This window comes from Notolepis coatsorum (genome assembly GCF_963971535.1).
Source record: "Notolepis coatsorum genome assembly, chromosome: 11".
In the NCBI taxonomy this organism is placed as follows: Eukaryota; Metazoa; Chordata; class Actinopteri; order Aulopiformes; family Paralepididae; genus Notolepis; species Notolepis coatsorum.
In genome coordinates, this window is record NC_140175.1 from 4265721 (window position 1) to 4286551 (window position 20831).

Below are 20831 nucleotides of genomic sequence, written 5' to 3' on the forward strand. Positions count from 1 at the left end.
GTTCTTACTTGCTTGCCTGGGTAAATAAAGGTTATAGAAATAAAAAAAAATGTAATAAAAATGTTTTCTTTTGAAAACCGATACAGATATTTTCCGATATCACATTTTAATGCCGATATTGGCCGATAATATCGGTAGGCCGATAATATCGGACATCCCTACATTCTGATATATATTTTTTGTGTAAAAAAAAAACTGACTGAAGTGTGTCTGTCTCTCCGTGTGTCTGTCTCTGTGTGTCTCTCCATGTCTGTGTGTGTGTCTGTCTGCGTGTCTGTGTGTGTCTGTCTGCGTGTGTGTGTGTGTCTGTCTGTGTGTCTGTCTGTGTGTCTGTGTGTGTCTGTCTGTGTCTGTGTCTGTCTGTGTGTCTGTGTGTGTGTGTCTGTGTGTGTGTGTCTGTGTGTCTGTGTGTGTGTGTCTCACTTCAGCAGCAGCAGCTTGTGGGCCAGGGCGTTGCACTCAGGCCACTGCTGTAGCCTCTGGTAGAGCTTCATACACTTGCTCTCTCTGCTCTGCAGTTCACTGGTCAGCTTCTCTATGGGAAAAACACAGTGAGGAGGCATGAGGGTCAAGAGACGGGTCACCCGGTCACCAGTCACAGCATGAGAACGCAGCAGGACGAGCAGACGGACACACATGAACACTCAAGAGGGCGCACCAGACCTGAGACTGATGGCAGACGAGATCAGGGGATGGTTTTGGCTCATAGACTAGATCAGGGGATGGTTTTGGCTCATAGACTAGATCAGGGGATGGTTTTGGCTCATAGACTAGATCAGGGGATGGTTTTGGCTCATAGACTAGATCAGGGGATGGTTTTGGCTCATAGACTAGATCAGGGGATGGTTTTGGCTCATAGACTAGATCAGGGGATGGTTTTGGCTCATAGACTAGATCAGGGGATGGTTTTGGCTCATAGACTAGATCAGGGGATGGTTTTGGCTCATAGACTAGATCAGGGGATGGTTTTGGCTCATAGACTAGATCAGGGGATGGTTTTGGCTCATAGACTAGATCAGGGGATGGTTTTGGCTCATAGACTAGATCAGGGGATGGTTTTGACTCAGACTAGATCAGGGGATGGTTTTGGCTCAGACTAGATCAGGGGATGGTTTTGACTCAGACTAGATCAGGGGATGGTTTTGGCTCATAGACTAGATCAGGGGATGGTTTTGGCTCATAGACTAGATCAGGGGATGGTTTTGGCTCATAGACTAGATCAGAGGATGGTTTTGGCTCATAGACTAGATCAGGGGATGGTTTTGGAGGATTTCAATAATACTGAAATCTGTATCTGAAAGAGCAATATGTAACAAGATGACTTTGATATTCTGATTTTTTTGGCAGATGTTAGATGTTAAGATCTCTAATGGAGAAAAATTCACCATATAATCCTTTTTGTCATATGACCCCAGATTAGTCTATACTGGTCAGTAAAAGTAATTGAGTATTTGTACTTGGTGTCAGCCAATACTTAAAAAGGAACACGCCGAGCGGTCGGATAGCGTAGCGGAGACTGCGCTCGTCACCAATGCAAGAGGCTGCGGTCTCGACTCCCGGAGTCAGCATTGCCTGCGACTTGGGCCGGTCGTCATACTAACTCGTTTGGCTGGGTTAGGGGGAGGGAAGTGGAGGGTGGGAATCTGGCGTTGTGGACAGCGACTCCTACAGGTCAAGTCTGGGCGCCTGCTCAGCGAAAGGCAGGAAGTGGTGAAGGCAGCGTGACCTCCCACGCGTTACGCTTCACCAATGAGAGCCCTCGCTGCCAGGTGAAAAGAGAGCCACTGGCTGTCTCCACATGTGTCGGAGGAAGCATGTGGTGGGCTTCAGGGTTCCCTTGTACCGACCAGTAGGAGGAACATGCGCACAACCACCAGGTAGGGGAGGGGGGGGATTGGCATAACGACTAAATTGGGATGGGGAGAAAAATAGAAAATCAGGTGGAGAAAAAGATAAAAAATAAAATAAAAGGAACACGCCAACATTATGGGGAATTCACTTACCGTCTTCTCCAGAGTCAGACAAGAAGATGGATACCAATTTCCTCTCTGTGTGTTCAGTAGAAAGCTATGCTAGCCTAGCTTAGCACAAATTCATTCAAGCAGATACGGACCATTAGCCTAGCTTAAAACGGCAGGAGATGTGTTTTTGGCCAGCAGCTAGGCTAGTGGTCCGTATCCACTTCCATTCCTGTGTGCTAAGCTCGGCTAGCTTGCAGGCAGATAGCTTTCTATTCAACACACGGAGAGGAAACTGGTATCCATCTTATTGTCTGACTCTGGAGAAGACGGCGAGTGCATGTTCCATCATGTTGGCGTGTTCCTTTAAACGCTCGGGACTCGTTGGTTTCTGTATTTGCAGTGAGGAAACGGTGAGGGTGCATCCTCAATGCACACGCCGTGCATACACACTACATACTACACACTAGGGCTGACCCCTATTAGTCGATTAGTCGACTAATCGGTCGAAAGGAGCCGTAGTCAACTGGCCAACCTCTTAGTCGAATATATATAAAAAAATATATAATTTTTTTTTTTATAAAAAAATATTTTTGTATCATTCTTTCCAAAAGAAAAGAGGCCTAGAAGCGTGGCTAGCGCTAATGGCACGCATACCAGAGGCTAACTGCCTACGAAAACAGGCACAGAGGCACTGAAAGAGGATTTCACCATCTAATGAACACACTAGACTAGACAAATATCAACATGTATCCATCAGTGGACCAATTGCATGCTTTTTCAGAGGACAAGAAGCCTTCAGTCGACTCCTTCAGACATTAAGCACCCCCACAGCCCAAATGGAATGATACAAAAAAGAATTTAAAAATATTTTTTACTACCACACGACAGCCGGTTAACCCTTTCACTGTGACAATACAGAAGGTTAGCCCTTTACTATCACACAAATACACACATACAGACACACACTCACCCCCTAGCGGGCCCCGGACCACCTCCAGAGCCTCCACACACTCACCCCCTAGCGGGCCCCGGACCACCTCCAGAGCCTCCACACACTCACCCCCTAGCGGGCCCCGGACCACCTCCAGAGCCTCCACACACTCACCCCCTAGCGGGCCCCGGACCACCTCCAGAGCCTCCACACACTCACCCCCTAGCGGGCCCCGGACCACCTCCAGAGCCTCCACACACTCACCCCCTAGCGGGCCCCGGACCACCTCCAGGGCCTCCACACACTCACCCCCTAGCGGGCCCCGGACCACCTCCAGAGCCTCCACACACTCACCCCCTAGCGGGCCCCGGACCACCTCCAGAGCCTCCACACACTCACCCCCTAGCGGGCCCCGGACCACCTCCAGAGCCTCCACACACTCACCCCCTAGCGGGCCCCGGACCACCTCCAGAGCCTCCACACACTCACCCCCTAGCGGGCCCCGGACCACCTCCAGAGCCTCCACACACTCACCCCCTAGCGGGCCCCGGACCACCTCCAGGGCCTCCACACACTCACCCCCTAGCGGGCCCCGGACCACCTCCAGAGCCTCCACACACTCACCCCCTAGCGGGCCCCGGACCACCTCCAGAGCCTCCACACACTCACCCCCTAGCGGGCCCCGGACCACCTCCAGAGCCTCCACACACTCACCCCCTAGCGGGCCCCGGACCACCTCCAGAGCCTCCACACACCAGGGTATCTGCAGGTTTAGCCCAGTCAGATTTAAGGCTTTTTAAGACTTTTTAATGCCACTCAGAATTAAATTTAATACCAATTTCACGATAACAAAATGGCAAAAATCATGGGTACTCTCAGTACACTCATTCAAGGGTACTACGACTATGCCTGGCTACACCTCATGGTACCAAAGCACCTCAAAGGTACTAAAAACAAGATTACAAACATCACAAAACAAACTGGTCAGACTACTGCTTAACCTCACTCCTAAAACCCACTTTACCCCTGCCCACATTCAAAACCGCTCTTTAAGAGCACCTACGGGAGGCTGCAATTCGAAACTGGCCACCGTAAATGTCCAACCCCCCCCCCCCCCCCCCTAATGTACAGTCTCATCCCCATCATATATATATAATATTTTCTGTTAGGATCTCTGGGTAACAGTACTGTATATTATTTGCATATCGTATATGTCACAAATGTAACAGTACTACAGTATATACCTGTATGTCATGCATGTCCCTATGCCATAAATGTCATGATGTCATGTATGTTTTTACTGTATTTATTTCTGTATATTTTATTTCATTTTTATTCTATTTTACTCTACTCTTATCCCAGGCAACTTGATTGATTTGTGTTATTATTCTAATTAGTGACCTGTCCTGTCTAAATGTTGAGCGATTTGCAGTGTCAAATTTCCCACGGGATAATAAAAGTATTTCTATTCTATCTATTCTATGTTGTGTATGTTTTTGATTGATTGATTGAAAACTTTATTAACAGATTGCAGAATGGGTACAATACAGTACAGCTCAATACACACAATTGTTAAGGGGATGCAGACCAGAGAAAGACTTTCGTCTTGTTTACATCAGGGTCCCCCATTTTCAATTCATCAGGAATGTCTATATGAATTGAAAATGGGGGACCCTGATGTAAACAAGACAAACGTCTTTCTCTGGTCTGCATCCCCTTATTATTGTGTGTATGTACTGTATTGTACACATTCTGCAATCTGTTAAATAAAGTTTTCATTCATCCAGTTGTTTTGTTTTTGTGGTTTGGTTGAATGAATACTTTATTTAACAGATTTCAGAATGGGTACAATACAGTACAGCTCAATACACACAATAATAAGGGGATGCAGACCAGAGAAAAACTTTCGTCTTGTTTACATCAGGGTCCCCCATTTTCAATTCATCATAACATTTATGACATACACATATACAGTACGTTACTGCGTTCCAACCTACAACTGCTCCACACCAGTTCCACGCCAGTCTCCGTAAATGTTCCGTTATAAAAATAAAATACCATTTCAATACACAACAAGTTTTCGTGTTTTGAAATACATGAAAGGAAATTAGCTAACGTTGATTCGCCTAACGTTAAGGCTTTGCTACATGCTGCGTATTTCAAAACACTGCGGTGAAAACAGAGTCCGGTAAACACAAGTTTGTAATTCCAATAGTGTATTCTGCCTGTTACTTGACTATTTCGATTATTGAAGTGGTATTTTTAAAACTAACATTTACGGAGACCGGTGTGGAGCACTTGTAGTGTCGAGCCAGGCTGAGACACGTTAATAATATGATCCATTAGCTCACCTTGCATGTGGCTCGAAAGTGCACTCTCCCCCATCGTAAAAATCTTCAAGTCCTTTCTGCATATTTTGCAGACGGCTACTCGAGGATATTCTCCTCTTTTCAACCATGACTTATATTTGATATTTTCGAGCCAGAGCTCATTAAAACGGCAGCCTCCCGGCATTTTGACCACACACACGCGCGCTGTTCTCAGATAGCACAGCTAAAAACACTACGGGTAGAGCCGAGCCACATTTCATTTTGCGTGAAAGGCGATTTCAAAATAGGCTCAATCGAATCGCTCCGACTTATTTTATTTCTTTGTCTAAACAAACCAAACTATTCAGTCAGATAGCGATTTATTATTAAATCTATGTCTTTGTCTATGGCATTTTTAAGACCTCTGAAAATGGATTTAAGACATTTTAAGACAAACTAAGGCCTTAATTATTGATAAACAAATTTAAGACTTTTTAAGACTTTTTAAGGATCCGCGGACACCCTGACACACTCACCCCCTAGCGGGCCCCGGACCACCTCCAGAGCCTCCACACACTCACCCCCTAGCGGGCCCCGGACCACCTCCAGAGCCTCCACACACTCACCCCCTAGCGGGCCCCGGACCACCTCCAGAGCCTCCACACACTCACCCCCTAGCGGGCCCCGGACCACCTCCAGAGCCTCCACACACTCACCCCCTAGCGGGCCCCGGACCACCTCCAGAGCCTCCACACACTCACCCCCTAGCGGGCCCCGGACCACCTCCAGAGCCTCCACACACTCACCCCCTAGCGGGCCCCGGACCACCTCCAGAGCCTCCACACACTCACCCCCTAGCGGGCCCCGGACCACCTCCAGAGCCTCCACACACTCACCCCCTAGCGGGCCCCGGACCACCTCCAGAGCCTCCACACACTCACCCCCTAGCGGGCCCCGGACCACCTCCAGGGCCTCCACACACTCACCCCCTAGCGGGCCCCGGACCACCTCCAGAGCCTCCACCCACTCACCCCCTAGCGGGCCCCGGACCACCTCCAGAGCCTCCACACACTCACCCCCTAGCGGGCCCCGGACCACCTCCAGAGCCTCCACACACTCACCCCCTAGCGGGCCCCGGACCACCTCCAGAGCCTCCACACACTTCCCCAGACGCTCCAGGATCATAAAGTACAGCTGCACCTACGGGTCACAAATGCAGAGGCAAACAAATCAGCACGTTTAGCTACAACAACAAACAGATATCAGATGTGGTAACGGCTTGTGTTTTACAAAACAGAGGATGGGTATTTTGTTACTGTGCGGCCCACAGCCTCCTCCTCCCTGTTTCTATTCTAGGGTTGCACGATATATATATATTCTTTAAAATATATATATATTGAACTTTTTGATTTATCTTTTTTTTTTTTTTACTTTTACTTAACTTTTTTAAATGACGATTCTGACTCGAGTTATATTGTATGTTACAAGAGACTTAAGTTTAAGTCAAGCACTTTCATATATGTTATGTTTAAGTTTAAGTCGAGCAGGGCAGCTGACTGGCGCAGTGGGCAAGGCGCTCGCCACTAACGCATGATATGCTGGTATCGAGCCCAGCTCTCTGCGTTGCTACCGGCTTGGCCAGCCGTCATACTAACACAATTGGCAAGTGTTTAGAGGGTGGGAAAGCCGGTGGGTGGGGATTGGAAGTTGTAGGCAGCGACCCCAATCAATCAATGCCGTTAGAAAATCAGGATTTCTGCGATCGACACTTGCTGTCTTTTCAGGTGAGGCGGCCGCGCGCAATTATCCTGAGTATCAAGTCTGGTTCGAATTAACGAGACTGAATCAGCGTTCGAGGAACAGGGAAAGCCTGGATTCAATCATCCCGTTAATTGAATCTGGATAATGGGACTTTTGATCGACTTAGTTGAACGAGGTACGGGGAATAGGGCCCTGGGTCTATACCACGACACTATACTCTGTGTAATAGAAGATCTTAGAAGGTCTGCCTCAGAGACCAGGGTCTATACCACGACACTATACTCTGTGTAATAGAAGATCTTAGAAGCTCTACCTCTGCCTCAGCTTCAATCTTCTCCTCCTTCACCATCCTCTCCACCATGCGTTCAGCCAGAGGCAGGAACATGGTCTGGGCCAGCTTCTCATCCTGTGCAGAGATGGCCTAAGATATCACACACACACATACAGACACACACACAAATATTCAGCAAACAGACAATCAAACATAGATCATAATTAGCAGTGGGCACCGATGTGATATGATATATGGGTTGACAACACAGCAGATATTCATATGACTATCAAAATACACCAGTTTTCTGTGTTTCCAAAAGCTATAGAACTATCGATTACTTATTAGGAATCCATGAGGGGATATGAGTAGGTGAAAGGCACGTTAACCTCATAACGTCCGACGGCCACCACACTTAACCAATAATTGCGTGCTCGGGTCTCGACTTACAAGACGATATAACCGGCGAGCGTCATTTGACCGGCGAGCGTCAAATGACCACCTCCGGTTCAAAACGGTCCTGAACTGACCAATCACCGCTGATGGTGAAAATGATTTATCACCATTGTAGCCAACGAGCGTCCGCTCCGAAAGAGACTGCAGCCGAGCGGGTGAGAGAGGGGGATGGTGGTGAAAGTGGAAGAAGACCGTTGTTGTGACTGAAGCGTCAAGTCGACGGCCATCTTGGATAATCACGTTGTATTTGACCGGTACACAAAAACCTCTCAAGCACTCATTCTTTTATGGATTTTGATCAAATTTGGACCTGTACTACATAAGACTTCAGGCCATGGAACCGTTCAGTTTTCCTCTGCCCAGAGCCGACCCTTCATCAGCAGAACTCCAGAACCACTAGGATGTCTGGTCACCGTGTCCGACTCCAACCTAAACGGTCTACAGCGTACATCACAGCGCCATGCGTACCTTATGCACACTGCACCCGTGTATACTGTACACTTACTTACTCATAGTATATATTTAGATTCTAGTGTCTATGATAACTATATTTATTGTAATGCCTAATATAACCGATGGGGCACACAGACCCTCATCTGCACCTCTGAACAACACACTCCATACCTGCATCACCAGACTCATGACGGACCAGAAGTAGTAAGGATTCTTGGGGACGATCTTGTAGAGGGCCATGCCTGCCTGGTGAGGAGACACGCGGGAGTTAGCAGGGGACAGCAGTTAGCAGTGTGTGTGTGTGTGTGTGTGTCAGGCTGTGTGTGTGTGTGTGTGTGTGTGTGTGTGTGTGTGTGTGTGTGTGTGTGTTAAGGCTGTACCCGAACCCTGTTTTTGGGATTCGAACTTCGTCAGGGTTTTTCAAACGAACGTTCGAACCTTCGTTTTTAATTTTTTTTTTATACATTTTTTTTTTTACTATCCTCAAACTAAATCCTCAATTTGAATAAAGTGATTAATCTGATTAAATTAGTTTTTTTTTTATTAAATCAACTTTCCAGACCCAGCCCAGGGAGAAGCCCCAGCCCAACTAAATCAACTTTCTTTATTGAATATAACTCATCAGTTTCTTTTAATACTATAATATTAGTGTAGCCTAATCTTTATCTGCAACTGTGAAGAAAACCCCCATTGGTGTAAATAGAATTTTTTTTTTTAATTATTTGTATTTTTTTTTTTTTATTAAAAATGTAATTCAAATGTTGATTTAGAATTCGAATGCCAGCCTAACGAACGAAGGTTCGAACGTTCGGGCTCAGCCCTAGTGTGTGTGTGTGTGTACCTGCTGCATCTTCTTGTACTCCCCCACGCGGGCGTAGGCCATGAACAGGTGAGAGTGATATTCCTCGCTGAGAGGAACCTTCTTCACGGCCGCCTCGTACAGCTTGGTCACCAGCTCCGCTGCGTCAACAAGACAATAGGGAGGTGTAGTGGTTACTTCCTGGTCTATAGGGAGGTGTGGTGGTTACTTCCTGGTCTATAGGGAGGTGTGGTGGTTACTTCCTGGTCTATAGGGAGGTGTGGTGGTTACTTCCTGGTCTATCGGGAGGTGTAGTGGTTACTTCCTGGTCTATAGGGAGGTGTAGTGGTTACTTCCTGGTCTATAGGGAGGTGTGGTGGTTACTTCCTGGTCTATCGGGAGGTGTAGTGGTTACTTCCTGGTCTATAGGGAGGTGTAGTGGTTACTTCCTGGTCTATAGGGAGGTGTAGTGGTTACTTCCTGGTCTATAAGGAGGCGTAGTGGTTACTTCCTGGTCTATAGGGAGGTGTAGTGGTTACTTCCTGGTCTATAGGGAGGCGTAGTGGTTACTTCCTGGTCTATAAGGAGGCGTAGTGGTTACTTCCTGGTCTATAGGGAGGTGTAGTGGTTACATCATTGCTGTTTCCGGCCGGTCCACCATCTTGAAAACGCAACGTATTCCCCCCATTGCCCATTTCTAAATCGTCTCGTTTAAAACAAATAAAGCATGAACATTGGCACGGTGTACCTTTCTGTGCGTATTCATCCACAGTCTATAGCTCAACGTGAAAATATTCGCAATTAATCGTAAAATAACTACGTTGAATTTGATTTCAACCAAAAATGCTTAAACAATAATGTTAGTGATAGAAGGGAACTCATTTTGTGAAAAAATAATAGAAAGCTTTTCAATGTTCAATGAGGCACAATTGTTACAATAGCCGATAATCCATTTTCCCAAAGATAAATCCCTATACGGGTGGTGGACCTCGCGGGCGCTCCAGAGTGACGTCAGACTACACCTCCCTATTGACCTGTCAGGCCCCGCCCTCTGGTGGACACTGGCGTGTGTGTGTATCTGTGTGTGTGTGTAGTGTACTAGGGCTGTCCCCAACTAAGGATTTGGATGGTCGACTATGATTGGCCAAAATGTGCCATTAGTCGACTATTGGTAGACAAAAAAAATAAAAATAAAGTATAATATTATTATTATTCTTTTTTTTACATTTTGTATCATTCCATTTGCGCTGTGGGGGTGCTTGATGTCTGAAGGAGTCGACTGAAGGCTTCTTGTCCTCCTCTGCAAAAGCATGCAATTGGTCCACTGATGGATACATCTTGATATTTGTCTAGTCTAGTGTGTTCATTAGATGGTGAAATCCTCTTTCAGTGCCTCTGTGCCTGTTTTCGTAGGCAGTTAGCCTCTGGTATGCGTGCCATTAGCGTTAGCCACGCTTCTAGGCCTCTTTTCTTTTGGAAAGAAGGATAAAAAAATATTTAAAAAAGAAATAAAGTATAATATTTTTTTTTTTTTTTTTTTTTTTTACATTTTTTATCATTCCATTTGGGATTTTTTTTTGTATTCGACTAAGAGGTTGGCTAGTCGACTATGGCTCCTTTCGACCGATTAGTCGACTAATAGGGGTCAGCCCTAGTGTGTACTCACGCCGGTGCATCTCTCTGTACAGGATGGTCAGGGCCTGTAGCGAGTTGTCGTCTGTGGGCTCCAGGGTCGCGACCTCCTGGGCCAGACTGAAGGCCTCGTCCTGCTTCCCCGTTCGCTGCAGACCGATGGCTTTCAGGACCTGGGGGGGGGGAGGGGGGGGAGACATCACTGTTTTAGGGTCAGGGAGGGAGGGGCCACTCTGATGATGGTGAGGGGGGGGCCCAAAAAGATTTCAACACTGCACCATATTTGATCTATTTATTACTATGTATAAATTAGGGATGAGCTCGAATTTAAAAAAAAAAGTTTAGTAGACTATTCGAAAATGATTTTAGTCAGTCATGCACAATCCCCAGTAGAAATCGTCGGAATACAAAAATGCCCAGTTGACAACAGAAAGCCGCGTGTCATTGATTGAGCAGCATAGCGGGTGACAGCTGTCGGAGCTGTGCCGTGCTGGATGCTGCCTGTCGTTGTGGTAACAAACCTTTTATCAATCAACCCCCAGACAGGGCGTCTCCTCTCAGCACAACCCCAAAACCAACTTCCTTAAAGTGACAGTGCCCCATCAATACAATATCATGACAACTGTATGGTGCATTATGTCTCTAGAACCCACTACAACTCAAATATGTGCACTACATCTACATCTCTACATTAATTTAGTTTTGTATATTTTGTATGTATAGTATTTGGTCTTTATTCTTTTTACTACATGAAACACAATCTCAGGAGGGTCATACAGAACCAAGCATTTCACTGTAATGTACATGTGCCTAATGTGACAAAACCTTTCACTGCCACACTACAAAGGGTTAACGCTTTCACTGCCACACTACAAAGGGTCAACGATTTCACTGCCACACTACAAAGGGTTAACGCTTTCACTACCACACTACAAAGGGTTACCGCTTTCACTTAACCGTCTGTCGCGTGGTAGTAGGGGTGGACGGTATAAACGGTATACGGTAGGGCTGCACGCTTTTGGGAAATAATCTAATTGCGATTTTTCGGACAGATATTGCGATTGCGATAAAATTTGCGATTATATATATATATTTTTTTTTACAGCCCCACAGAGGTTTATTGTAAAATGCGGCTTGCATCCGTCCTACGCGGTGGGTCTTTTCAGGACACTGAGCCTGAAAATGTTTCTTTTTACCTGGGAATCGATACCGGTACCTTTTTTTCTGTACTTTACTCTCCCTCTCTGAAGTCTAAACTTCACAACACACAATCTAAAACCCCTTACCTCCCTCTCCCAAACCGATCTTGTATCTCAATGGGACTTCCTGGTTAAATAAATCAAAAATCCCCCCCAAAAAAAAGATTGCGATTTAACTTTTTTTTGCGATTTGATAATTGCATCATTCCAAATCGCGATTTCGATTTAAAATCGATTAATCATGCAGCCCTAGTATACGGTATAAATGGTATGAATTTGCGCTGCGGTATGGATTTTGACTATACCTTGTGACCGGTATGAGCAGCTAAGTCACAGCAGTAGCAATGACGTTAACGTCACTTGACGATTCACTCTGCGTTTGCAGTGGTCGTTGCATAGTGTTTAATTGTACCGAGTTTTTCTCCACTTGCTCACGGACCTTGCCATATAGTTTGGGCATTTCAATTTGGCTAAGGAGGCTGATAGGAGACTTGCTTTAGCACAGCAACGGGCTAACGTTAGCCGCTAAGCTAACGTTCTAGCGTGACTGCGGCACCAGTTCCATTAGTGAGGAAAGGGTATATTGACGAGGCCTGAAAGCAGAGGTTCAAAGATAATAACTTCACATTTATTTGGCTATTCATTCCTTTATATGATCGCTTTATCCATCGGGCTGCTCTCGTTTCCAGCTCTGTGTTGACAATCCTGGTGTGACATCATCACCTACGGCAGGGGTCGGCAATTAGGTTTGCTCACGGGCCAGATTTTCCCCAAGCCATTGAATGGCGGGCCAGGACCAAAAACAATGGCTAATTTAATATAATGATAGTGAAAAATGTTTAACTCTGTCAAAATAAACGAGCTGCATAGGCATAATAAACTGTAAGCGACATATACATGTTTGCACTGTCTTTTTCTATTATAAAGTGCCTCTCAGGTGCATAACACATGAACAGATCAGTCATTTGATTTTAATGCAGGTGCTCGCATTATAAATCGAATGTATTATTATTATTATTATAACACATGAACAGATCAGTAGGGTGGGCATTTGATTTTCAGCACCGCGGCGGGTGTATTATAAATCGAATGTATTATTATTATTATAACACATGAACAGATCAGTAGGGTGGGCATTTGATTTGCAGCACCGCAGCGGGTGTATTATAAATCGAAAGTATTATTATTAAAACACAACTCACCATAATGCAGCCCTGCCCTGGGCTTATTATTGTTTCTGTTTCGGTCCTCCAAAATCCCTGCTAATGTTTGAAACATGTCAAATGTCCACTCGCGTTGAATGCAACTACTTTATCTTCTGCCAACTTGAACACAGTTGCTTCATTGCCTCGTGTTGCCATGTCAACACGCGAGAGTCACCTGTTGCGATAAACCCGTATTTTAAGTATGACTCCAGTTAATTAAAAGAAGCTTTATGTGTCTTGGAGGTCGTAGGCTCCTCTTCTGGCTCCTCAAACAATGACTTGAATACAAAAACATTTAATATATTCTACTAGAATCGTCCTTACTTCTGTTGTGCAGTACTCGAATCGTCCTTACTTCTGTTGTGCAGCACTAGAATAATCTTTACTTCTGTTGTGCAGCACTAGAATAATCTTTACTTCTGTTGTGCAGCACTAGAATAGTCTTTACTTCTGTTGTGCAGTACTAGAATAGTCATTGTTTCTGTTGTGCAGCACTAGAATAGTCTTTACTTCTGTTGTGCAGCACTAGAATAGTCATTGTTTCTGTTGTGCAGCACTAGAATAGTCTTTACTTCTGTTGTGCAGTACTAGAATAGTCATTGTTTCTGTTGTGCAGCACTATAATAGTCTTTACTTCTGTTGTGCAGCACTATAATAGTCTTTACTTGTGTTGTGCAGCACTAGAATAGTCCTTGCTTCTGTTGTGCAGCACTAGAATAGTCCTTGCTTCTGTTGTGCAGCACTAGAATAGTCTTTACTTCTGTTGTGCAGTACTATAATAGTCTTTACTTCTGTTGTGCAGCACTAGAATAGTCTTTACTTCTGTTGTGCAGCACTAGAATAGTCTTTACTTCTGTTGTGCAGCACTAGAATAGTCTTTACTTCTGTTGTGCAGCACTAGAATAGTCCTTGCTTCTGCTGTGCAGTACTAGAATAGTCCTTGCTTCTGCTGTGCAGTACTAGAATAGTCCTTGTTTCTGTTGTGCAGCACTAGAATAGTCTTTACTTCTGTTGTGCAGTACTAGAATAGTCATTACTTCTGTTGTGCAGCACTAGAATAGTCCTTGCTTCTGTTGTGCAGTACTAGAATAGTCCTTGTTTCTGTTGTGCAGCACTAGAATAGTCTTTACTTCTGTTGTGCAGCACTAGAATAGTCTTTACTTCTGTTGTGCAGCACTAGAATAGTCTTTACTTCTGTTGTGCAGCACTAGAATAGTCTTTGCTTCTGTTGTGCAGCACTAGAATAGTAATTGTTTCTGTTGTGCAGCACTAGAATAGTCTGTACTTCTGTTGTGCAGCACTAGAATAGTCTTTGCTTCTGTTGTGCAGTACTAGAATAGTCATTGTTTCTGTTGTGCAGCACTAGAATAGTCCTTGCTTCTGTTGTGCAGTACTAGAATAGTCTTTACTTCTGTTGTGCAGCACTAGAATAGTCCTTGTTTCTGTTGTGCAGCACTAGAATAGTCCTTGTTTCTGTTGTGCAGCACTAGAATAGTCCTTGTTTCTGTTGTGCAGCACTAGAATAGTCCTTGTTTCTGTTGTGCAGCACTATAATAGTCTTTACTTCTGTTGTGCAGCACTAGAATAGTCCTTGTTTCTGTTGTGCAGCACTAGAATAGTCCTTGTTTCTGTTGTGCAGCACTATAATAGTCCTTGTTTCTGTTGTGCAGCACTAGAATAGTCCTCATTTCTGTTGTGCAGCACTATAATAGTCCTCGCTTCTGTTGTGCAGCACTAGAATAGTCATTGTTTCTGTTGTGCAGCACTAGAATAGTCCTTGTTTGTTTCTGTTGTGCAGCACTATAATAGTCCTCGCTTCTGTTGTGCAGCACTAGAATAGTCATTGTTTCTGTTGTGCAGCACTAGAATAGTCCTTGTTTCTGTTGTGCAGCACTAGAATAGTCCTTGTTTCTGTTGTGCAGCACTAGAATAGTCCTTGTTTCTGTTGTGCAGCACTATAATAGTCTTTACTTCTGTTGTGCAGCACTAGAATAGTCCTTGTTTCTGTTGTGCAGCACTAGAATAGTCCTTGTTTCTGTTGTGCAGCACTAGAATAGTCCTTGCTTCTGTTGTGCAGTACTAGAATAGTCTTTACTTCTGTTGTGCAGTACTAGAATAGTCTTTACTTCTGTTGTGCAGCACTAGAATAGTCTTTGCTTCTGTTGTGCAGCACTAGAATAGTCATTGTTTCTGTTGTGCAGCACTAGAATAGTCCTTACTTCTGTTGTGCAGCACTAGAATAGTCCTTGCTTCTGTTGTGCAGCACTAGAATAGTCTTTACTTCTGTTGTGCAGCACTAGAATAGTCTTTGCTTCTGTTGTGCAGTACTAGAATAGTCATTGTTTCTGTTGTGCAGCACTAGAATAGTCCTTGCTTCTGTTGTGCAGTACTAGAATAGTCTTTACTTCTGTTGTGCAGCACTAGAATAGTCTTTGCTTCTGTTGTGCAGTACTAGAATAGTCTTTACTTCTGTTGTGCAGCACTAGAATATTCCTTGCTTCTGTTGTGCAGTACTAGAATAGTCCTTGCTTCTGTTGTGCAGCACTAGAATAGTCTTTACTTCTGTTGTGCAGCACTAGAATAGTCTTTACTTCTGTTGTGCAGCACTAGAATAGTCTTCACTTCTGTTCTGCAGCACTAGAATAGTCTTCACTTCTGTTCTGCAGTACTAGAATAGTCCTTGCTTCTGTTGTGCAGTACTAGAAGAGTCCTTGCTTCTGTTGTGCAGCACTAGAATAGTCTTTGCTTCTGTTGTGCAGCACTAGAATAGTCTTTACTTCTGTTGTGCAGTACTAGAATAGTCCTTGCTTCTGTTGTGCAGCACTAGAAGTCTTTGCTTCTGTTGTGCAGCACTAGAATAGTCTTTACTTCTGTTGTGCAGCACTAGAATAGTCTTCACTTCTGTTCTGCAGCACTAGAATAGTCCTTGCTTCTGTTGTGCAGCACTAGAATAGTCTTTGCTTCTGTTGTGCAGCACTAGAATAGTCTTTGCTTCTGTTGTGCAGCACTAGAATAGTCTTTACTTCTGTTGTGCAGCACTAGAATAGTCCTTGCTTCTGTTGTGCAGCACTAGAATAGTCTTTACTTCTGTTGTGCAGCACTAGAATAGTCCTTGCTTCTGTTGTGCAGCACTAGAATAGTCCTTGCTTCTGTTGTGCAGCACTAGAATAGTCTTTGCTTCTGTTGTGCAGCACTAGAATAGTCTGTGCTTCTGTTGTGCAGCACTAGAATAGTATTTACTTCTGTTGTGCAGCACTAGAATAGTCCTTGCTTCTGTTGTGCAGCACTAGAATAGTCCTTGCTTCTGTTGTGCAGCACTAGAATAGTCTTTACTTCTGTTGTGCAGTACTAGAATAGTCCTTGCTTCTGTTGTGCAGCACTAGAATAGTCATTGCTTCTGTTGTGCAGCACTAGAATAGTCCTTGCTTCTGTTGTGCAGCACTAGAATAGTCCTTGCTTCTGTTGTGCAGTACTAGAATAGTCCTTGCTTCTGTTGTGCAGTACTAGAATAGTCCTTGCTTCTGTTGTGCAGCACTAGAATAGTCCTTGCTTCTGCTGTGCAGCACTAGAATAGTCTTTGCTTCTGTTGTGCAGTACTAGAATAGTCCTTACTTCTGTTGTGCAGCACTAGAATAGTCTTCTGTTGTGCAGCACTAGAATAGTCTTTACTTCTGTTGTGCAGCACTAGAATAGTCTTCACTTCTGTTGTGCAGTACTATAATAGTCCTTGTTTCTGTTGTGCAGTACTAGAATAGTCTTCACTTCTGTTGTGCAGTACTAGAATAGTCTTTGCTTCTGTTGTGCAGCACTAGAATAGTCTTTGCTTCTGTTGTGCAGCACTAGAACAGTCTTTACTTCTGTTGTGCAGCACTAGAATAGTCTTCACTTCTGTTGTGCAGTACTAGAATAGTCTTTACTTCTGTTGTGCAGCACTAGAATAGTCCTTGCTTCTGTTGTGCAGCACTAGAATAGTCTTTACTTCTGTTGTGCAGCACTAGAATAGTCTTCACTTCTGTTCTGCAGCACTAGAATAGTCCTTGCTTCTGTTGTGCAGCACTAGAATAGTCCTTGCTTCTGTTGTGCAGCACTAGAATAGTCCTTGCTTCTGTTGTGCAGCACTAGAATAGTCCTTGCTTCTGTTGTGCAGCACTAGAATAGTCGTTACTTCTGTTGTGCAGTACTAGAATAGTCCTTACTTCTGTTGTGCAGTACTAGAATAGTCTTTACTTCTGTTGTGCAGCACTAGAATAGTCTTTACTTCTGTTGTGCAGCACTAGAATAGTCCTTGCTTCTGTTGTGCAGCACTAGAATAGTCCTTGCTTCTGTTGTGCAGCACTAGAATAGTCCTTGCTTCTGTTGTGCAGTACTAGAATAGTCTTTACTTCTGTTGTGCAGTACTAGAATAGTCTTTACTTCTGTTGTGCAGTACTAGAATAGTCATTGCTTCTGTTGTGCAGTACTAGAATAGTCTTTACTTCTGTTGTGCAGTACTAGAATAGTCCTTGCTTCTGTTGTGCAGTACTAGAATAGTCTTTACTTCTGTTGTGCAGTACTAGAATAGTCCTTGTTTCTGTTGTGCAGTACTAGAATAGTCCTTGCTTCTGTTGTGCAGCACTATAATAGTTATTGCTTGTTGTGCAGTACTAGAATAGTCCTTGTTTCTGTTGTGCAGTACTAGAATAGTCCTTGCTTCTGTTGTGCAGTACTAGAATAGTCCTTGCTTCTGTTGTGCAGCACTAGAAGTCTTTACTTCTGTTGTGCAGTACTAGAATAGTCCTTGTTTCTGTTGTGCAGCACTAGAATAGTCTTTGTTTCTGTTGTGCAGTACTAGAATAGTCTTTAATTCTGTTGTGCAGCACTAGAATAGTCTTTGTTTCTGTTGTGCAGTACTAGAATAGTCTTTACTTCTGTTGTGCAGCACTAGAATAGTCCTTGTTTCTGTTGTGCAGCACTAGAATAGTCTTTACTTCTGTTGTGCAGTACTAGAATAGTCTTTACTTCTGTTGTGCAGCACTATAATAGTTATTGCTTCTGTTGTGCAGTACTAGAATAGTCCTTGTTTCTGTTGTGCAGTACTAGAATAGTCCTTGCTTCTGTTGTGCAGTACTAGAATAGTCCTTGCTTCTGTTGTGCAGTACTAGAATAGTCCTTACTTCTGTTGTGCAGTACTAGAATAGTCCTTGCTTCTGTTGTGCAGTACTAGAATAGTCCTTGCTTCTGTTGTGCAGCACTAGAATAGTCTTTACTTCTGTTGTGCAGCACTAGAATAGTCCTTGCTTCTGTTGTGCAGCACTAGAATAGTCCTTGCTTGTGTTGTGCAGCACTAGAATAGTCTTTACTTCTGTTGTGCAGCACTAGAATAGTCCTTACTTCTGTTGTGCAGCACTAGAATAGTCCTTACTTCTGTTGTGCAGCACTAGAATAGTCCTTGTTTCTGTTGTGCAGCAGTACTAGAACAGTCCTCACCTTGGCACAGTGCAGGTCCTTGTGCTTCTTCAGCAGTTTGTCCGCCTGCTGGATGGCCATCTTATTGTTGCCATTATCAAGATAATCTGCAGGACACAAGGGAGAAACCTTCAGGTCAGGCCTGTGTAATAATGAGGATCAGATCTGAACGTATTGTCCATAACGCGTGTTCACAGTTCAATAGGCATAAAGTAAACACATTCAGAACTCTGCCGCATAGGGTTCTCTTCTCACCCGCACCGAACCCTGGCAGCACATCACCCCCCCCCCCCCCCGCCCCCTCATACACCTTCACTGGCTTCCCGTTAAATCTCGTGTCACCTTCAAAATCCTCCTGCTCACCTATAATAAATCCCTTCACACCACTGCCCCATCAATACCTATCCGACCTTCTCCTCCACACCCTCCCGGAATCTCCGCTCCTCTTGACACACAGGCTTACTCATCACCATCCCACGAGCCAGGTTGCGGACCATCGGGGATGGGGCTTTTTTAGTGTCGCTGCATTATTATTATAATTATAAAGGTTGAAGTTATAGCAAAGTTCTCGCTTTTTGTAGCTAAATGTGTATGAATGTGAAACCCTGAGACGTATCACTAGTAAGAATGCCTTTGTAATATGCCGACGACTCACACACTCAGACATAAACGCATGCTCTCACTCACACACGGCACACTGGCTGACTGCAGGACAGCTGGGAGCCTAATTTAACTGTGGTGCCGCGGCTGTGGTTATGTCATCATGTCTATTCTCTCTGTTCAAACGGTACTTGAAATCTATGATGATGAACAGCATGCTGGCCAGAATCTAGATTAGACCAATAACCCACTTGTTTATCATCTATGAGGCCCCGGCTTGGCTGGCAGTCGTACCACCACCACTGCACTAAGAAGAAGCACGTTCGAGACTGCAGCAGCAGCAGCAGTAGCGTGGCTCAGGTTGTTGTCGCCTGTGTACTTTTATTAAATCGCAGCGACTACAACTCAGCGCTACGATGAAGGCCAGTAGGACATTATTATCTTCCATGAATCAAAAGTCACCTCCCCAACAACCAAACCTGATCATTAATCACATGATGGGGAAGAGACAGACACGACGAGGTTGGAGATAGAAGGATGGGAGAGTGGGTTTAGAGTCGGTGCAGCACAAGAAGACAGAGGTGACAGCAGGGGTTCCTCTTGTCCAACAATAACACACAGTATATATATCAAAAGCACAGAAATGGGGGCGCAAATCGTGATCTACAAACGCTGGTTTCTAGATGTTTCCGTCTCACACAAACACGATAACATCCCCTGGGTGTCCATGACCCTGAAGCCCATCTTTAAGCCGCACAGACAGCGGTTACAAACCCATTGTTATGACAGTTGTGAGCTAAGCTACCACCACACTCATTAGCTTAGCATTACTATTACCCTCCACTATAAGGACAGAGTTAGCTATAAAAACGTTAGCTATTCAGTGATAGTTTGGGGTTATAATACACTGAGACAACCAGTCAACAATACCGTTATAATAACAACAACAACACGACCTACTTGTTCTCCATGCTGCTGCAGAGTAACGTTACATGCAGAGACAGCTAGCCAACGATGCTAACCGCAGCTAGCTGTCAAACTAGCTACTAGCTGATGTTGGCGAAGAGGGAGACACACAGGGACGTGAATAATAATAACCATCATTATTATGATGACGGTGTAGTTATCAAGAATATCTGGTGATTCAAAAGACTTTAAAGACTCGGCGGGGTTCGTCCGGAGGAGGAGAGCTCTCTGAGCGACACCACCCCCGTCGAGGGGCTCTGTCCTCCGGCGCGGCGGGCTAACGGAGTCCGGGGCTGCGGCTGGGGCCCTGCCTGCCTCCGGTGCAAACAGAACCACAACAGAGACGGTTCCCCTTCAGAGTCATTAACAACAACAACACCATCATCATCATTCAACACCAACACTTCATCTTCATCACATCATCACGCGCTGTTTGTCTGAATCTTTATTATTTACCATAAATAGGTCTGAGTCTCCTGTCGTTGGGATCCTGCACATGGCCTCGCGCCGCCGCCATGTTGGAGTTTACCTGCCTGAGTGTGTCTGAGCATGCGCACACTCACTGCTGCTGTCTGTGTCTGAGCATGCGCACACTGCTGCTCCTGTCTGTGTCTGAGCATGCGCACACTGCTGCTCCCTGTCTGTGTCTGAGCATGCGCACACTGCCGCACGGTGTCTTAAAGGGATATTACAGATTATTACTGTAGTTACTGATATTACAGATTATTACTGTAGTTACTGATATTACAGATTATTACTCCTGTAGTTACTAGATATTACAGATTATTACTGTAGTTACTGATATTACAGATTATTACTGTAGTTAGTAGATATTACAGATTA

The 20831-nt window shown here is 44.7% G+C and overlaps 1 protein-coding gene across 1 annotated transcript in view; it reads right to left on the reverse strand.

The window, feature by feature from the left end:
- The window catches only part of naa25 (N-alpha-acetyltransferase 25, NatB auxiliary subunit), a 54686-nt gene extending 34174 nt beyond the window's left edge, over window positions 1-20512 (reverse strand). The window contains exons 1-8 of the mRNA XM_084324431.1: window positions 20445-20512; window positions 18444-18529; window positions 10608-10746; window positions 8984-9102; window positions 8314-8388; window positions 7276-7383; window positions 6323-6401; window positions 424-535 (exon numbers count right to left, since the gene is read on the reverse strand). Coding sequence (XP_084180557.1) covers window positions 424-535; window positions 6323-6401; window positions 7276-7383; window positions 8314-8388; window positions 8984-9102; window positions 10608-10746; window positions 18444-18529; window positions 20445-20505 — 779 coding nt within the window. The 5' untranslated portion in view covers window positions 20506-20512. The remainder of the gene's footprint in view (window positions 1-423; window positions 536-6322; window positions 6402-7275; window positions 7384-8313; window positions 8389-8983; window positions 9103-10607; window positions 10747-18443; window positions 18530-20444) is intronic.
- Window positions 20513-20831: the final 319 nt, after the last annotated feature.